Source organism: Cetorhinus maximus, chromosome 19 (genome assembly GCF_964194155.1).
Source record: "Cetorhinus maximus chromosome 19, sCetMax3.hap1.1, whole genome shotgun sequence".
Lineage (NCBI taxonomy): Eukaryota > Metazoa > Chordata > Chondrichthyes > Lamniformes > Cetorhinidae > Cetorhinus > Cetorhinus maximus.
In genome coordinates this window covers 9,921,412-9,934,575 of record NC_135897.1, presented here as the reverse complement: position 1 = coordinate 9,934,575, position 13,164 = coordinate 9,921,412, and the positions used below count along the sequence as shown (strand labels likewise).

The window sequence follows — 13,164 nt, the reverse complement described above, 5'->3', positions numbered from 1 at the left end:
TACAGCAATACAGGACACTTTGCTTATACCATGCAGGTGGAATCAGGAACGTTATTAGTGCAAAACCCAATCAATGCAGAAATGTTTCAAAGATGTAATCTACTGATATACGATGCTTGGAACTAGTGCCATTTCTCAGCATGACATTACATGACACTGTCAGCAAACAGCCCCAGAAAGCACAGCAGACAGACGGGGGAAAACAAACTATTCCTCAGTTGGAGTCAGCCTTTGACGGACTCACAGGGAGAATCAGACTGATAAAATATCAGAGAGGTCAAACTGTGCTTAAACTCAGAGCATTATTTCATGTGTACTGTGTAACATTAAGCCACTCAGTGCTACTCAGCAGCTTTGTAAACTGATTCAAAGGGCGCAATTTTCCATTTTGGAGACTACGGGCAGTGATGGGCAGGTTCCGTGGCACGTTTCCCGCCGGGCAGCTGGGGTGAGAAATCGCCCCCGATTTCACACTCAGAAGCTCATTAATTATGCATCGGTGATCTCTCAATCACATGGCAGGGCGGGCAGTGATTCGTTCACCCTGCCATTACCTAATGGGGTCAAAGGTCTTCTAGGCGCCATATTTAAACGACACACCAACACACACATTCACTCTCCCCAGACCAGCTGTGTGCAGGAAACTTCTCCATAAGGTTGCACCCAGGTTTAGTAATGACTCCCTTGAGGCCCTCATCCGTGGAGTCCACCAGCACCGGTATGTCTTCGATCCGAGGGATGGCTCCAGGAGGCCCACCAGCCTCACCCCATCGGCCGGGGAGGCGGCTGCAAAGGAAGGTCAGCTCGTTGGACACTCGCCCCAGAAATACCATCCAGTGCAGGAAGAGGAAGAATGATCTCACCCGCTCTGGGTGGCTGGCACTCGGAGGGCTGCTGGAGATCAGGCATTCATTCACTGAGTCTGAGGCAGACAATGAGCCTCTGGAAATGACCATCTCCAACATCCTGAAGATGCAATGACAGACGACGGAAAATCAGGCGGAGTTGCGAGAGGCAGTCAACAGGCGAGAGCAAAGAATGGAGGAGTCCGTCCACGTTCTCCCTGATGTCATTGTCCGACATGAGAGTGTCTCGAGGTCTCCATGGGAAGAGTGGTTTGGATGAAATGTGCCACCTTACCAAAGGCCCTCCTGCAATCTCTGATCTGGTGCACTGATCACACTCAACTTGCACTTCAGCAATGACTGGATGCCCTTTGGCCCGTGATCCATGCCAATTGGAGAAAGCACATTACAGACTTTCATTGATGATCTGGCAGATATTCAGCAGCTGTGCTTCCTGAACAGTTTCCTGCATTTCCCATTCTCACTCACCTCTCTGTTAATGTTCAAATGGAGCAACTGTATTGTGAAGCCAATGATTCCTGCAATGGCTCCAATTACACCTTCCCAAGGAAGTCTTCCACTTTTCTCTCAGCTCTGACTCTATTTTAATGTTGTAATTCGAAGCAGTTTGAGGGTGTCCCCTGAAAGGACCCCTTAGTCCAGCCGTGGGCTCCTCCCACACTGCCTCAGTCCCCTCCCGAGCAGATTCTTTTCCAGTTTCGGTTTTAAACTGCGCAATAACTTCAGAGTTTCAAGAGAGTGGTGCTGCATTTCTACTTGGAGACTTGGAGGGAGCTTCGACTCTCCCCCTGTCAGTGTGTGAGTCCCTCCAATCTTCCTGGAACCTCACGATGGGCAGGTAGACCTCCCTCTGGTTATTCTCCAGCCTCCCCCAAGTAACCCTGGATCCCAATGTCATTGTGGTGGACATTCCAGTCCTCCCCACTGAACCCATCACTGTTAATGTCCCCGTGTCCCATGTGGACCTCAGCCCTGCCCATCTCGAAGCTGTGTGCATGGTCACATACAGTTAAGAACCACCGCCCCAACCCCACCAGGAGAGCTTTGAATACCCCCCTTTTCCCCATTTATAGTTGCAGATGCCTCCTCTGACCCCGACCATCTCACCTGCAGCCCAGTACCCAGCACAACAAGCCTGTCAACTATGATCACACCCTGCACACCATGCTGTACCTTATCCCAGTTGAACACACAGTCCCTGCCCTCCCTGGAGCGGGACTACAATGTGCATGCCATGCATAGCCCTGCGGCATGGCCCGCAAAGCCCCAGGGTTGCCTTTAATCTCGCACCCTGACTATGAGGTCCAGAAAGCCCCAGAACTGCCTCTAATCTCTCACTCCGACCCCTTGGTCCCAGACCAGGGACTATGACTGTCTTTCAATGAGCTCTCTTGTTCCTTTATCACTGATCACAACACAGTCTCCGTTCCTCCAACACCACCCACCCCACCAGCATGACTCTCTATGTAACCCGTCCCGCTTGTACCACACAGACACAACCCCCTCCCTCCTATTCTGGAGTCTGCGTGCACCCCCTCCCATTTATAGAGTTCAATTCCTATCCAGCCCCTTCTGTGTCTGTTCTAGTCTTCCATGACGGGCTCCAGCTTCCCCACCTTCGGTCTCCCCTCTGACTTCCACTGTTCACCGCCCCCCACAACTGTGCACTATCTCATTGTCCCCCATGTCTCTGTCATCCTCCCCCTGCCTCTAACCCCACCATACCCCATTGACCCTCATGTCTCCCTCATCCTTCCCCCACCATACCTCAATTTTAATGACCATGGCCCTCCTCGAAAACTGTTGGTAACCATGAAGTTATATATAAAAGGAACTGTTAAGACAAAATATTGATATCTAGACCTCTGTTTGAAATTGAAAGAAAGGTTGTTTAATTTGGGGAGCAGAAATGTGATTCATGCTTTAGTTGATGTGATACAGATCAATTTTTTATGCTTTCATATCTGCCACTTTTTGTAATGTGAGAAGATAACTGTTTTCTAAACAATCTCCCCCTCTGATGTTCTATTGATGTGACTTTGGTTTAAGTCCAAACTCTTAGAGGTCACTGACCACACGCATCACAAGGGCCCTCGTTTGAGTATCAGCAGCTTGTCATCAAACATACTTAAATCATCTGAATAGATGAAAAATTACTTTCGTGAAAGCATCATGAGCTAAGATGTGGATGAAAATATGTTTGGCCCCTAATGTCAGAGCTTTTGAATTTGTGACATTGTCTGCTGTGTGCTCCATAGTATCTACCAAGTTTGTAGTACCGGGGTCATGTGGTAAGGTTTCCTTGAATACAAAGGTTGATATATGGGAGCCAGGTGGGTGTTAGAGCATTTCATAACAACGTATATCATCCCCACAGCATTAAACATGGAAACAAAGGCTTCCATTTGACAGAGCTACCTCCTTTCTTTACAATATTTAGTCACCAACTAATGGATCTTTAACAGTATTGGCCACAAAGAATCAGAGGATACAATAATAGAATTTTATAGCACAGAAGAAAGACCTTCAGCATATTTTGTCTGGGCTGGCTTTTTGGAAGATTCAACTGGCCTGACTCCTCCGCTATTTCTTTATAACCTCTTTTTCAAGTATATAGCCAACTCCCTTTTGAAAAGTATTATTGAATCTGCTTCCACCATCCTTTCAGACAGCGCATTGCAGGTCATCATAACTTGCTGTGTTCAAAAAAGTTCTTATTTTCCTTCTGGTTCTTTTGCCAATTATCTTAAATCTGCATTTTCTATTTGCTGACCCTCCTGCTAGTGGAAACGGTTTCTCCTTATCTACTGTTGCATGATGCTGTATGTGCCTGCATGTCAGTGTGATGTACATGGTAATAGACTGAGAGAACAGCCTAGAGAGAACACTCTGGAACCAGCCTGCATGGAGTTACCAGCTCCATGTATGACCATACCTTGAATCTGTAAACAGTTAAAGGTTAACAATAAAGGGTTCATGTATAAATATACAACTCTGCAGGATCTCATCATTGAGACCCCGCAGATGACACCATATCACAGCATGGTGGCAGTGGTGGGATATCAGCGCTATCATAAACTGGCAGCAGTGGGAACTTCTACAAGATATCACATCAGAGATAGTACCATAATCTGACATGGTGCTCTGCGCTGATATAAAAGGTGGCAGCATTTTAAAAGATGAACCCAGAACAATATCTCGAGGTATGAAACACTAAAAGCAGCTGAAGCCGGACTAGAGAGACGTGCATCTGAGATGAAAAAATTGAGGAAAAAGTTGAAGAAGCTTCGCTACAGACTTAGAAGTTCAGGAATCCACCAGAGTGAGTGGAAGTCCAATTGCAAGAACCCCTCCCCCCCAAACGCAGGTGAAGCAGAGTAAAAAAAAACTGGACAGATCGTGAAGATGGGTGAGCGAAAATAAAAAAATTGCAAAATCCTGAGTGTTGCAACATGAAGAATACTGGAGCTCATGAGACGGTGAGCAAAAATAAAAGCTCTACGTACATTGTAGAATAGGTAGCAAGCCCACACGCTCTGTAGATTAGAGGAGCTGGAAAATGGCTGCAAGTAAAATAAAAGACTAAAAAAAATGTAAAAAAGTCGGCTGGCAGAGTCAAAAGCTTAAGAAGAACCTGAAGAGTTTAAAGAAAAGAAACCTGCAGAGTTAAAAAAAGAGACCTGCTAAGTTTAAGACAAAAATGCTGTAGCTTTAAATTTGAAAAAAAAAGGGCCCCGATCGGACCATGAGTCTGTCCAAACCTTCAAAGCACAGCGCCTTCACAGAGAGTTAACAAAAACACCTGCAGAGTTTAATAAAAAGAAATCGCTGCTGTGTTTTTTTAAACAAGGAAGAAATGAAAAGGCCCACTATCGAGGGGATCCCGAAAAGCATGGGAAAAACACAGAGACAGAGCCGATAGCTGCAGCCAGCCCCCAAAGTTCCAAAATAGGGCCTGCACAGGTAAAAGAGAAAATAAGAGAACTCCAGAGCAAAGAAGTGCTCCTGCCTTGAAAGTTTGAAAGAAAACATGCCCATGATTGCTGGAGAGCCTGCCAAACGTGGAAGAGTGTGGGAAACTCAGCACAGAAAGTCGACAGCTGCAGAGACAGCCCAAAGGAAGAAAATGGTCACTTCACTGACTGCTGTTAAAGCGTTAACACAATTTAAAGCTGTAACTACAAGGAACGAAAACAGCCATGGACAGAAAATTGGAAGAGATCCCAGAGAGAGGGCAACTCTGCCGAGAGCAACTAAAGACCCCAGCGAGGGCAACAGAATTCCTCAGGGATAGGGCAACAGAAAATCCTAGAGAGAGGGAGCCCCAAAGTTAAAGGTTAACTATAAAGGGTCCATGTATAAATATGCAACTCTGCAGGATCTCATCATTGAGACACCACAGATGATACCATATCATATCACCTACTCTGTCAAAACTCCTCAGAATTTTGGAACACCTCTTGTGAAATCTCCTCTACTGATCTAAGAAGGACAATTCCAGCTTCATTGTCGAATCATAGAACTAAAGTCCCTCATCCTTGGTACCATTCTAATAAATCTCCTCTGCACCCTCTACATGTGCTGCTTCACAAGTAAGAGGTGAAGCAAAAAAAGCATCATTTTCACTTCAAGCGTGTGGAAATAGATTGAGTTGCTGAGAGAGGTAAGCATTAGTGTGATTTTTCTAATGCACAATGTAGATATGATGGAACCCGTACAGTGGAAACCTTCACATTTGCCTCCGTGTGGTTGCTTTTTCTTATGATACCATGTTTTAGAGGCAGGAACTAAGGAAAGGGAAATGTATAAACAGATCGCTGGATAATGGTGTAATTCAATAAAAACAAATCTCATTTAATTTTCAACATCTATAAAAATCAAAGTGAGAACTTGTAAATAAATTAGATACTTGACAGGGAAACATTTGCAGGGTTTTGGAAAAAGAGCAAGGGAGTGGGGCTAACAGGATAACTCTTTCAAGGAGCTGGCACAGGCATGATGGGCTGAAGGGACTGCATCTGTGCTGAAAGATTCTATAAAGGTGATGCTCTGACCATGTTTCACACTGCTGCACACCTATTTTGACCCAAACGTATGCAATGCTACTGACAGAGGTAGATTTTGCAAATTCGTATTTCTGGTGCAGGAGTGCCAAGTGCTAGAAGTGCACGTTAGGGATTCAGGGCATGGAGACTTGCCTAAACTGCAGGGACTGACATTCATAAAACCTTCCCTTACCCTCACAGGCAGGTTAGCTGGCAGCTCGAGTCACAGGACATCACAATGAAACATGTGACTGCACAAGGGCAGGAAATGATGGCACAATAGGCTTTTCATAGCAAGCCCATTAGTGACTCTGATATGCTGCTGTTAAAGTTTGTTTTCGGCTGTGAGGAGAGCTGGCTGCCAAATCTCAAAGCAAGTTGGCAAAACCTGTTAACAAAATACCGAAATCGTTTCAAACCCTGAGAACGGGAATCTGTGGAATAATCAGCATATGATTGAATTAATCATGGGAAATAAAGAGAGGGCCCTTGTGTTATAAGTGAAGACGACTATTCAATATCAGGGATGAGTCAAGATCAAAACTCAATCATCACTGTGAAGATCTAAAAGGACACGCTGAGAGCATTGTTCAGCCATAGTGAACACTGTTTATGATCAGAGAACAGCGTTTGAAATCAAAATATGCTCAGGACAGATTATATTTGCACAAGTTGCACTTACAAAGATTTCCAGAGCAACACTGCTCTGTCGTTTAAAATGTGTTAGTCCCTTGTGGTATTAAGTTGAAGGTTTGGAATTACATATGGAATAGAATTGTACACTAAAACATAGGTGATTTAACAAGAAGAGGGAGTGAAAATCTAGTTGGAACCTTCACCAGACGCCAGACGGTGTTAGTGTAAACAAAGAGATAAAACAGAAGGACTTGTGTGAAACAGGACGCAGATCAATCTATGAAGGAATAAGATAGTTTAATAGCCATAGGATTGTAGTTTAAAATAAATTCATCATTTGTTGAGATACTGAATCAAAAGAAGTTGAGACAATAGGAAGACCTGATTCATCTCCTTACATCTCAGAACAAAATCATTGGCACCTTTGGGAAATTCCAGGTTTTCAAGGAAATTAAGAGTTTGAGCCATTGTCAACAACACAATAAAAAACACAACCTGAGGAAGAATCTGCATTGGATTGGGCGCCCTGTACAAGGAGTTGTACTAATCATGAGAGACACTTAGCCCTGTATCAAAGGACAATAAAACGAAACAACTACGATCACAAAAAGCTAACCCTCAAAACTCGATGAGCTCTGGTGAAGGGTTTGTGAGAGGAAGCTGAGACAATTGTCTTCCATTTAGCCTGTGGGTTTTATCACAGGACAAACTTCTCAGCAGAACTGTTCTGCTCAAACGTTCTGTGCTGAGCCAAACCAATAAGGACAGAAGCGATTAAAATATCCATCAGATTTAATACATATGTAGAATTAGAGAATAGGAAATTGGAAGTAAAGAGCCATGGTTGAGTTCACTAGTTCCAAAGCGTTACTGTTCTGTAAGGGATAAAGAAAGGAATATAAAAAGAAACTCTGAGGAAGAGATTGCACAGGGTGGGGCATCCTGCTCCAGGAAACAAAGACAGAAAGAGATTGCTACAAAACTTCAGCAGAGAGCGTAAACATCTGGGATTTAGAGTGACTTACAGCAAATATGGCAAGCAGCAAAATGGAAGCTTTGCTGAATTTAATTATGGAAGTGGCTTTGGATGAACACGGCTTGGTTAAAAGGGCAGTTTTCGAGTCCCTGCAGGAACTTGGACATGCAGATGCAGAAGGGGTGCTAATGTTCTGTCGCAAGTATATCATCCACCACAGGCGGCTGCCGCTGGTACGGCGCACTGCACTGTTAAAGGCGATGGCACAGCTGGTAAAGGACAATATTGACGATTTGGGCCGGGTGGCGGCAAAAAAGCTCATCACGTTGGCTTCCGTAGAAATGACCAAATCGAAGGATGTGTCTGATGAGTACCAGGAGGTCGCAAGCCGACTCCTACTGAATGTGGGCCATTGGTTTACCAAGGAGGCTTTTGATGAGCTGCTGTCAATGTTTCAACCGAGGATGAGCCCCTTTTACTTTGTGGTGCTGGCGCTAGCCAACCTCTGTAAAGAACACGTGCATTTCATGGTCCCTTTGCTGAAGCCAGTCCTCCATACTGTACTGACCATGCTCTCTGCAGTCACAGAAGAGAAAACCAAGTGGGTATTCTGTTTTGCTTTGGGGATTTTTAGTGAAAGCATCCTTGCCTACCTATTCGACATAGAGGAGGCCCCAGACCCTACGGTGAAGAAGAATTTATTTTTCCAGGAGTTTTCCGATGCTTATGACATCCTGTTCGATGTGTGGCTGCCCTTGAATGAACGCAATGTGAGCACAGCAGTGATCGAGACTCTAGGCCAGATAACCCATCTGATTCCCTTTGACAAATTGGAGAATGAATTACCCAGGTTAATCCCGGTGATCCTGTCCATGTACCAGGAAACCTCTAGTGATTTTTGTGTGACACAGGGTCTGTATGGTGTACTGCACACTGCCGTAGAGAGGAACAGTGAGGAGTTGGTGCTACAAGTCGACAACTTGCTTGTCAATTTACACAATCAGATTTGCATTGCGGTGGAGCAGCCCACTAACCTTTACTCTCAGAAGCAGCAAAAAGAAATCCTTTGCTGCTTCAAGCTTCTGACACCATCCTTTACTTATCAGATTGTAGAATTTCTTCTGCTGAAGCTAGAGAGCACCAACAACCAAATTCGACTGGGGACACTGACTGTGCTGGATCACCTTATCAATATGGTCCCTCTGTACATGGCCAGTCAGAAGAATCAGATTCTGACAGGTATGAAGGTACTGGTTTTAGCCAATGATAACAGAGTGAAGGGAAAACTTGGCCAGATAATATACACCATGGCCCGTCACAACTACCTCCATTTGGAGGGAGGAAAGGAAATGGTGGAGTTTATTATCCGGCAATGTGCTCTGCCTGTTGTGGAGGATGGGGATACCACTGAGGACTCCTACGATGTCACGGCATATGTGGTCACAGACCGCGCTTTAAGGAGGTGGTGCGAAGACCTGATGAGATTATTGACAGCGCTACCGATTGACAATGTTCTCTGGCCATTTCTCTTTGAGTTTATTATTCCAGTACGATGCACGAATGCCTTAGCTACAGTTTGCAATTCCTTGGTGTCCCTTGCAATGAAGAAACTAGAAGCTGGGTCAACAGAAAGTTTTCTCAATTACAAAGAGAATCCAAATATCCCTGGGCCTCATGCACTGCTGACAAGGCTGCTGACTATGTCATCATCTCTACAACAGGGGAAAGGCTGGTGTGCACCTGCTCTGATTCTGCTGCAAGTCCTGGGCACTGACATCCACCTGGCAGCACCTCAAGTCTGGGAAAAGGAGTTTCCAACTCTGCTTGACTATCTGCAGGAGAATGCCAAGAAGCCCCTGCTCCAGAGCCAATGGGAAGAAAAGCTGGTGAAGGTTTTGTTCCAGACACTGGAGTTGGTAGGGGATGGGGATTGGCTTAGCCAGCTTGGTAAGGAACTGATTAACCACCTTCACAGCCATTATAATTTGCCACAAGAGAAGGGGTTCGTGTACAAATGTTTGGGTGCAGTGCTGCAACTTAGTCAGAATGAAGAAGTGATAAAGAGGAATCTACAGGAGATGCTGCAGACTGTGCGGCACAACGAAGCATTGGAGAAAGAGGGTATAGCCTTTGGGGTTGGCTACTGTGCTGTAACCCACTTGGACACTATACTAAATCTGCTGAAGGAATTTGCGAAGCTAAACATTTTTAAGAAGACTGCAAGTTACTTTCAAATTATTAAGGATCAGGAGGACATTGAAATAATAAAAGTGAAAAGCACACTCATCTCATGCTATGGGCATATCATGTCACACTCTCCAAAGGACCTCACTCCATCCAGAATAGACACTGAAATTGTAGAGAATGTCCTCAACCATTACAACATCAAGATATTGGGGATGAAGATTGAGGTCAAGGACCTAACACTGAAATTAAGTCTGATCCAGACAGTAACTCAGTTAGCCCTAGCCGGCCAATCTGATGAAATGCCTAGCTACAGCTTCAGCAGAAAGACTGAACTGCTGACCTACATGCAGGAGCTCATCAAGGCTGAGCCAACAGAAGCACTCTTGACCTCTGTCCGAAAATCCGCCATCAACGCCTGTACTTCCCTCTTAAAACTCCAGCCCCAACTCAGTGAAAACAGGCAATTGATTCAAACATGCCTCAGTAGCGTTTTCAACTTGCCACGTTTGGAAGCCAGCACAGTCAATGAACACCCAAACATAAACATGGCAGAGAGGCAGGCGCTCTTTCATGAGACAATGGAGTCGCTGCTGGACTTTCTGAAGCAGCTTTTGCTTTCCGACTTGTCGCCTGCTGGACTTCAGTTAGTGTTCACTAATGTGGAAATCTGGATTCAATCCAGAAAAGACTATGCACGGGAAATGGCAATTGAGACTTCTTTACAACTCCTGGTGTTTTACCTGGAACAAATTGGCACTGATGAGAAGGTTTCATCGCACAATCTGTCGGTTCTTATTGGATACATGGTGCTTCGGTGCACAGACCCATTGCGTGTTGTAAGGGAGACTGCCATTGAATGCTTGTATGTTCTACTTTACATTCAGTTGCGTTTCGAGGGGATGCCTGCGGATCTGAAAGACACAGAGGTGGAACACCTGAAAGCCATCAAAGAAGGGTTGCATCATGGCAACTGCCAATCCTTATTTCAAATCTGCACTGATATTGGAAAAGTTCTTTCGAAATGCACGCCCCATGACCAGCTGTTAAATTTACTTTTCACATTGTTCCTGGGTCTTAGCGACGATAACTCCAACGGTTCCTATGCAGCTTCGATTGTTACGAATGTCCTCATTACAAAATGTGGGGCCAGCCTCACTGATGTCCCTATGATAATCAAAGCCCTCCACAAAGAGCTACAGCCAATTAACCAGCTACACATAATACAGATGGTGATACGTTCTATGACCAGCCTGGCATCCCAGCATATGCCAGTTGTATTACCCTGTCTCCTATGGTTCCCCGTTCCATTTGACGATTACATTAGTGAGGTGTGGAGATCCCTACTCAAAGCCAACTCAGTGGCCGTGCCCTCAATCAAGTACTTACTGGACAATTTGAAGCTTTTGTATGAAAGCAGCAAAGAGTCTCTTTTCAGCATTATGACAAATGCAGAACCTCACCAGCCCCAGGCTGTAATCTGCGCTCTTCACCAGATGATATGTAACCAGAGCTCAAAAGCTGTGATTGAGATTCTTTACCCTCAGATATTCAGCACTGTTCTGATTCATCTCAGTTCCAGCGTCCAGGCCCGATTGCCTCGGGACTTTTTTAGAATACAGACAGATAGGAAGTCCTCTAGCCTGCCTCAAAAGCCTTGTAACGTGACCGCCTGTCATTACTCCATTGAGATACTTCAAGCTCTCCTGAGGGAGGCAAAGGGAAATGCTCCTGAGATGGCAGAAAAGGGAGGCTGGGACCTGATCAAACAGCCAGAGAGGCACCATGAGGGGATTATGCTGCTGGCGAGCACAATGGTCAATATTGCTGCCTCTCACCTGATCAACATCATTGAACAACTAACGCCTGTCCTGGCTAACATACACCAGAGTCAGAGAACCACGGCCACTGCCTATTTCGGAGAGCTTCTCAATCACACGGTGGTGTCTGAGCTGATGCTGACAGACACCCTTGTAGGCAGCTTGCTCCGGTGTTTAATCGACGATTCTCCTGTAGTCCAGTGGCTGGCTGTCAAAGGCCTGGGCAATGCTGGGACTGGAGCTCCTCAGAAGATCGAAAAGCATGTTGCTAAGCTGCTGCCCGCAATGGTCTCTGTCATGGATCAGAATTCCAAGCTGAACACCCTGCTGACCGTTGAAGCCATGGCAAGTGTATCAAAGATCATAGATCACCTGCAGCAAGATTATGCAGGCGCCATTCTCGTCGACTTGGCAAGGGCGATGGAGCCTTTCTTCGAAAACCGGCAGGATAAGGTGAGGGCCGCCGCTTTCACTGTTCTGGGCAAGCTGCTCCGATTTAGCAGAATGCAGCAGACCCCTGAATATATGGAGCACGTCTATTCTGCCCTGACCAGCTTGCTGCTCCACCTCAATGACAGGAGCGAGGAGGTGAGGAAGGTCTCCGGACTCGTGCTGACCCTGCTTGGCCCACTGCTGCCGTCGGAGAGGATGTGCCAACACTTCCAAGCGCTTGGGTTGGAGGAAAGCGCCCTGGACTATGAGAATTATTTGAGTGTGACCTCCCGGCACATGGCGGAAGATTTGCCTGACAGGACCATCTACTACATAAGAAGCTGCTCCCCCTTCTTCAGCAGTGTACAGACAGAGATGCGGGAGAATGCGGTCACGTTGGCCACTTTTCTCATGCAGCACGCTCCCCCAGCTTACCCCAAGTCGCCGGCCGCCAATCAGATGTGCAAGGAGTTGACCAACTTGCTGTCAGATCATGTGCAGAGTGTCCGCATGAAAACATTGGCTGGAATCCAGCGCCTCCACATGTACTAACAACCATCAGGACAAAACTGCTGTAAAGTGAAATATGCAGGAATTGGAAGGAGTTTCTGCAGCAAAGGAATTCTGATGTTAAAAACAATGGGAAGCAAGAAATCAGCCTGGTGGGAGCCTTGGCTGTTCCACTCAGCAATGTCCCAGAGAAGGAGGCTGAGTGTTCTTTTTATCCCCTTGTACACTATTGCTCTGTAAAGGATACTGCTCTAATAATCATCAGCAACAAAATATATTTATTATTGATTGTGTCAGCACAGGCACAATGGGCTGAATGGCCTCCTTCTGTGCTATATGATTCTAGGAAAATTCGACAGTTAATTTTTCAATAAAGTGTTTACTTAAAAAAAGCCCAATGTAATTGTTTAGGTTTCAGATTTATTAGCTGTTTAGGCTCATGTACACAATCTACATCATTCCCCCAACCTTCTCAGTGTTGTCATTCTACAGTGACCCTAAGTATCTCACTCTCCGCTCATACTTTTCTTCTTGCCCCCACTCCCTGTGCAAACCCACTTTCCACTGGCCCTGGAGTTGAACTACTTCAGATCTTAACCATCACCGACCCATTCTCCCTCACCCAGAATTTGCTGGTAATGGGGAGGTGATTGTACCAGAACTCTGGGGAGTGCAGGAGGTGAGGGCGGTGTTTC

At 45.7% G+C, this 13,164-nt stretch overlaps 1 protein-coding gene across 1 annotated transcript; it reads left to right on the top strand.

The window, feature by feature from the left end:
• Nucleotides 1-7,579: 7,579 nt before the first annotated feature.
• Nucleotides 7,580-12,511, top strand: LOC144694294 (maestro heat-like repeat-containing protein family member 1). Its single transcript, XM_078564627.1, has one exon. The coding sequence runs from the start codon at nt 7,580-7,582 to the stop codon at nt 12,509-12,511; it is 4,932 nt and encodes a 1,643-aa protein (XP_078420753.1).
• The last annotated feature ends 653 nt before the right edge of the window (nt 12,512-13,164 follow it).